Source organism: Haliotis asinina, chromosome 15 (genome assembly GCF_037392515.1).
Source record: "Haliotis asinina isolate JCU_RB_2024 chromosome 15, JCU_Hal_asi_v2, whole genome shotgun sequence".
NCBI lineage: Eukaryota > Metazoa > Mollusca > Gastropoda > Lepetellida > Haliotidae > Haliotis > Haliotis asinina.
The window spans coordinates 7200198-7205301 of record NC_090294.1 but is presented as its reverse complement, the minus strand read 5'-3'; the positions used below and the strand labels follow the sequence as shown (position 1 = coordinate 7205301).

The following is a 5104-nucleotide window of genomic DNA, read 5'->3' as shown; positions in this document are numbered from 1 at the left end:
TTAGTTAACTATGTACATGAATACAATCCCTGGCAGGTCAATAAAATAGTCCGAAACGACGTCACGTGAGATCAGTGACCACTTTCCTGCTTTTTCTAACGAGTTCATGAGTGGCTCGAGACATTCCCTGTATTCCTCCACTTCATTTAAGTATTCTTCTCTCATCACATTGCATATCACACCACCTGAAAATGACAATGAGGCATGACTTTATAGGTATCATTGATATAGTTTGATATATGCATGTGAATAAAAGTATCGCAACACCTATTACCTTTTCTCTCTCAATATCGTAAAAATTGCCACATAACACCATTTTAAAAAATAAACAAAAACAATAACCTATTAGTTGTTTTTCCCCCATTTGTATAGTCTGAGAAAGGGTGAAATGTGAAGTCCACGCATGATTTCATATCGGTGTATAATTTTTTAGTCACTTTGTGGTTGTTACCTGGTTTTGTAATCCGGAGGAGCTCATATAATCCACAACATGGAATATGTCCTTCCCCAAATCCACCGCAAACAACTGCACAGTCGTATGTATCTGACGACACAAAAGAGAGGCATTGTGACAATCGGGTGGGTAAAGCTTTGGCACAACATAGGGGAGGTGTGTGTTTATTTCCCCACTGTTATTGTCCCCCTTCCTGTTGTGTCATCAATATTATTGATAAAAGCCGACTGGAATCTATTCCTCTTCACTGTAAAGAGTGATTGAGTTTAGTTTTACGTCGCTGTTAGCCATATTCCAGTAAAGGGAACACCACAAATGGGCTTCATACTTTGTACCCATGGTGTGTAAGGAGGAACGTATCATGCCTCTATTTACCTTGTCTTAATCCAAATAACAGCAGTAACAACTATCGTAACAATAATTACGATCTGTATCCACTGAGTGTGTTTTCTGGGATGAGTTCTGTCCGGGATTTGAAGCAACACTTCAGAGATATGTAGCAGAGACACGCACATTGCATTCCTGACCACGCGAGCCGTGCCAGTTTCCTTGTCACAGGGATACACAAATGGTATGATCTGAACTATACACAAATGGTATGATCTGAACTACCAGTTGACAGAGATTTGAATACGTCCACCTCGTCTGTTTCATAAATGTGTATACCTGTGCATACGGATGCAGTGTCAAAAACAACAACAACCAACCCGACCACGAGAACATGTGACGAGGGGGATGACATCAACTTTTTACCAGTCAAACGTTCCCGTGTTCTATTTCTGTATATTTTTCTTTTGTTTTCATATTGTCTCGTGTGCAATACACTCGTCTTTGCATGTGCTTACGGAGAGTGCGCCCGTTTTTGCCCTGGCCTGGATACCGTTTCATAGTGGTTTATAGCCACATACTCATAACATCCTTGGAATCACGCAGTCGGCTTTAATGTCAAATGAAAGTGAAAGCTTTATGATGCAATTTCCGTCACAGTCCAGACGTACACCATGATGGCGCTGAGACCAGTCACACCCGAATTTACTCACGTGCTTACCAGCTGCTATTGGTAAAGGATCTTCTCCTAAAAAGTTTTCGTAGATCTTTTGATACAGTCCCTTCTGTTTGGCCCGAGCAATCATGTTGGCCGATGGTTCAAGGGCGTCTACGTACGTGAATCCATGTGCCTTCAACTGAAATTCAAAAACCGAGAAACCATCGACCAATATAAGGGATTCTGCTAATGTGCATCAAGATAAAATGCACGAGTGCCTGACCATTACAAATACCATATCAAAGCTTACATTCTCAGCAACGAATCCCGTCCCTGCGGCAATGTCAATGACCTTCTTCTGGTCCCTGTCCCGGGGGTAGCAGCGGGCCACAGCATCAGCAGCAATCCTGGGACCATTGTACCGTCCTGGACGGAGATCCTTGAGCAAGAAACAGGTCAGTCAGTGTGTGAAAGTAGATGGGTAGATCTATGTGTGAGTGAGGCTGTATGTGTGGGTGAGGCTGTGTGTGAGAGTGAGGTGGTATTTGTGAGGTGGTGTGTGAGAGTGAGGCGACGTGTGTCTGTGACTGTGGGTGTGAGAGTGAGGCGGTGTGGCAGTGGCGCTGTGGGTGTGAGAGTGAGGCGGTGTGTGTGTGTGAGTGAGGCGATCTGTGTGAGTGTGTCTGTGTGTTAGGCGGTGAGTGTGAGAGTGAGGTGGTGTGTTACGATGTCTGTAAGTGATATTGTGAGTGTGGGAGTGAGACGGTGTGTATGAGTGAGACAAAGGGTGTGAGAGTGAGGCGGTGTGTGTGAGAGTGAGACTTTGTGAGGCGATGTGTGTGTGTGGACACGCGTTTGTGTAAGTGAGGCGGGGTGTGTGTGAGATTGTGATTGTGAGAGTAAGGAGATATATATGTGTGTGTGTGTGTTAGTGAGACTGGGTGTGAGAGTGAGGCTGTGTGTTTGAGAGTGAGTGTGTCTGTGAGATTGTGGGTGTGAGACTAAGGCGGTGTGTGAGAGTGAGAATATGGATGTAAGAGTCAGACAGAGTCAAACAGTGCGTTTGTGAGACTTTGAGAGTGATATTGTAAGTGTGAGAGTGAGGCAATGTGTCTTAGAGCGAAACTGTGGGTGTAACAGTGAGGATGTGTGTGTGAGTGAGGCGATGTGTGTGTGACTGAGATTGTGGGTGTGCGAGTGACGCAGTGTGTGTGAGAGTGACGTGTTGTGTGAGAGAGGGAGACTGTGTGTGAGCGAGAGAGTGAGTGAACTGACAGTAGAAACCAGTTATACTTCTTACATTGCTGATCTCTTTCTTTGGATGAATGAATCCAAATATCATCTCTGGTAGGCGAAATGAATAGATACAACCCACTACCAGCCATCATATGTAAATAAGTACGAAAACTCTGCATGATGTTCAAATCCAATAAACGACAGGGTTAGTATTAGAGCTCCTTGCTGCCATGATAATTAGAGACGAACTCTCTGCGGCCGGCGTAGTATTTCGGAATGCAATATGGATGTGAATCTTGTCAGACGAGTTAGGTCTTGCTTATCACGTGTGTCAGGCGGTGCTTAATTTAAGGCCATGTGTATACATTGTTCAATAATAATGATTGTAATGATTATAACACTACCAATTTCTCCTTTGTTTCGGGATCAGATATCTATGCTATTCATAGTACAACCTGATACCGTAACAGTTTATGATCAGGAAGAACCCATGCGTATTTGCAAGGACAAATCGATTTAATAACTGAGGACAAGGGCGCCATACCCTCATTTCTACATGTCGATTTCCAAACTAAACACTGGCACAGGAATTCAGAGTGAGTGAGTGAGTGATTTTAGATTTACAATCACATTTCACAATATTTCAGCCATATCATGACTAAAACAAATTTAGAATTCACCATATATGCATGTAAAATATAAAAAAGACTGTCATCGGAGAACCCAAACCAACTAGGATATCACAGAATCAAGAAATATAATAAGCATCTGTCTCTAAAACTGGATTCCAAATTAGGACAATACAGCATATAAAACGGGCTTTAGATCGCTACTGCCTGGAAGTAGATCACCATACTAGGAACTTAGTGTTAAATCAACTGGCATTAACAGAATAATATCATATATGTAATGTACTAATTACAAGAAGAAACTGTGCACACATGAAATCAAAATATACAATGGAAGTGTGATACATATTACATTTATTTAACAGTATACTGCACAACATATACTTCCCATCACAAGTTTTGCTTCACTTAAAGCATTCACTATATATTATGTAATGTATGTATACATGGATGCAAGTATGGCTACATCGAAAATTAATTTCCACTATTTTAGGAAAAACAACTGCAAACTTTGTGCGGATGAGTGGCAGGAGGATCTTGCATGAAAATGTGCAAATATCGTGTTTTTGGTGTAAAGTTTTGCTAAGAAATTGACAATTTTCACTAAGTTTAATTATGTATTTTTAACTCCTGACCATGAAATGTTCAACGTTACGAAATTGTCTTACAATACATTTGTTCATGTGTAAGCATATTGTGGAATATTTATCAAAAGCTAGTTCAGAACATTTTCCTGAGATAAGTGGCTACATATAAACTAGTGAGTGTAAATCTTTGATGGGTAGTATATAAAACCACAAAACCATGGTAAAAGTCTATCTCACACAGATGTCCAAATGGTTTTGTAACTACCTCAGTACTAATTTATTTATCAAACCTGATAAACAGACGAATGATCTAGAGAGGTAAAGGTGGGATTGTTCCATATAAACCTATCTGGAGCATACAAACAGTTTGTACGACACATACAAAAATACTATAAGTGTTTTGTACTTTTTGATACGTTGTCATTGATAACATTCTTGTTAAGAAGTGATGAAAACCTCGAATTTCCAACCTGTCACTATGTGCAACTGATCTACTGCTGCATATAGTGGCTTTGTTACGGTTCACCAGGACAGTTAGGAAGCTTTATATAGCATACCTTATTACCAAATATATGAAACCGCGATAAATGACGTGAATAACTTACATTAGTAATTCATGACACGTAAAAGTATATCACAGCTCTCCTCTATCGGTTTTTTTCAGTAACAAATTCATGATTACCTCTGGATACACTTGACTTGATGTGTGTTAAATGGTGGAGACGAACCACAAAAAGGTTTCGATATAAATGTGGTATTTCGGATAGTATGCAGGCCCTTGGACATACATGCATCTCACGGTCTTGTCTTGTTCATTTACTATAGTACAATGACATTATTGATATTTTAGGAATCATATACATACATATAATATATACACATATTATGTGTCAAGTGCCACAGCTAGTAAGTATTTGCACTGTTCCACACAAATTGAAAGCGTACAAAACATAATCCCATTAAGTGTACTTTATTGACAATAATTAAGTCAGTTTCTCCACTGAGTGACTTCTACGATGCGTGTATAAAACACGGAGTATCATTTGCTATCGTGATACCTCACCTCTTCATATTGCTGATAGTATTGTGAGTAATACCTCATGGCCTCATCCGTGGTGATTCCTTTTCGAAATGCCTTGGCATTCTGATCGTAAGCAATTGCATCATCAAATTTCCATTCTGTGTCCCCAGTCTTGTGTCGGCCTTTCGACAT

At 40.4% G+C, this 5104-nt stretch overlaps 1 protein-coding gene across 1 annotated transcript; it reads right to left on the bottom strand.

Moving 5' to 3' along the window:
* LOC137266239 (methyltransferase-like protein 27) lies at positions 1-5104 on the bottom strand. The gene is made up of 5 exons (XM_067801735.1): positions 4955-5104; positions 1750-1878; positions 1503-1638; positions 452-544; positions 1-185 (listed from the first exon to the last, which is right to left on the bottom strand). The coding sequence occupies exons 1-5, from the start codon at positions 5102-5104 to the stop codon at positions 1-3; spliced, it is 693 nt and encodes a 230-aa protein (XP_067657836.1).

Excerpts from the sequence above, each read along its gene's own strand:
- LOC137266239 (XM_067801735.1), bottom strand. The coding sequence starts at position 5,104 with ATGTCGAAAGGCCGACACAAGACTGGGGACACAGAATGGAAATTTGAT. Across the intron at positions 545-1,502 it reads TCCTTTACCAATAGCAGCTG|ATACATACGACTGTGCAGTT; the intron begins GTAAGCACGTGA and ends TTGTGTCGTCAG. Across the intron at positions 186-451 it reads CCTCCGGATTACAAAACCAG|GTGGTGTGATATGCAATGTG; the intron begins GTAACAACCACA and ends TGTCATTTTCAG.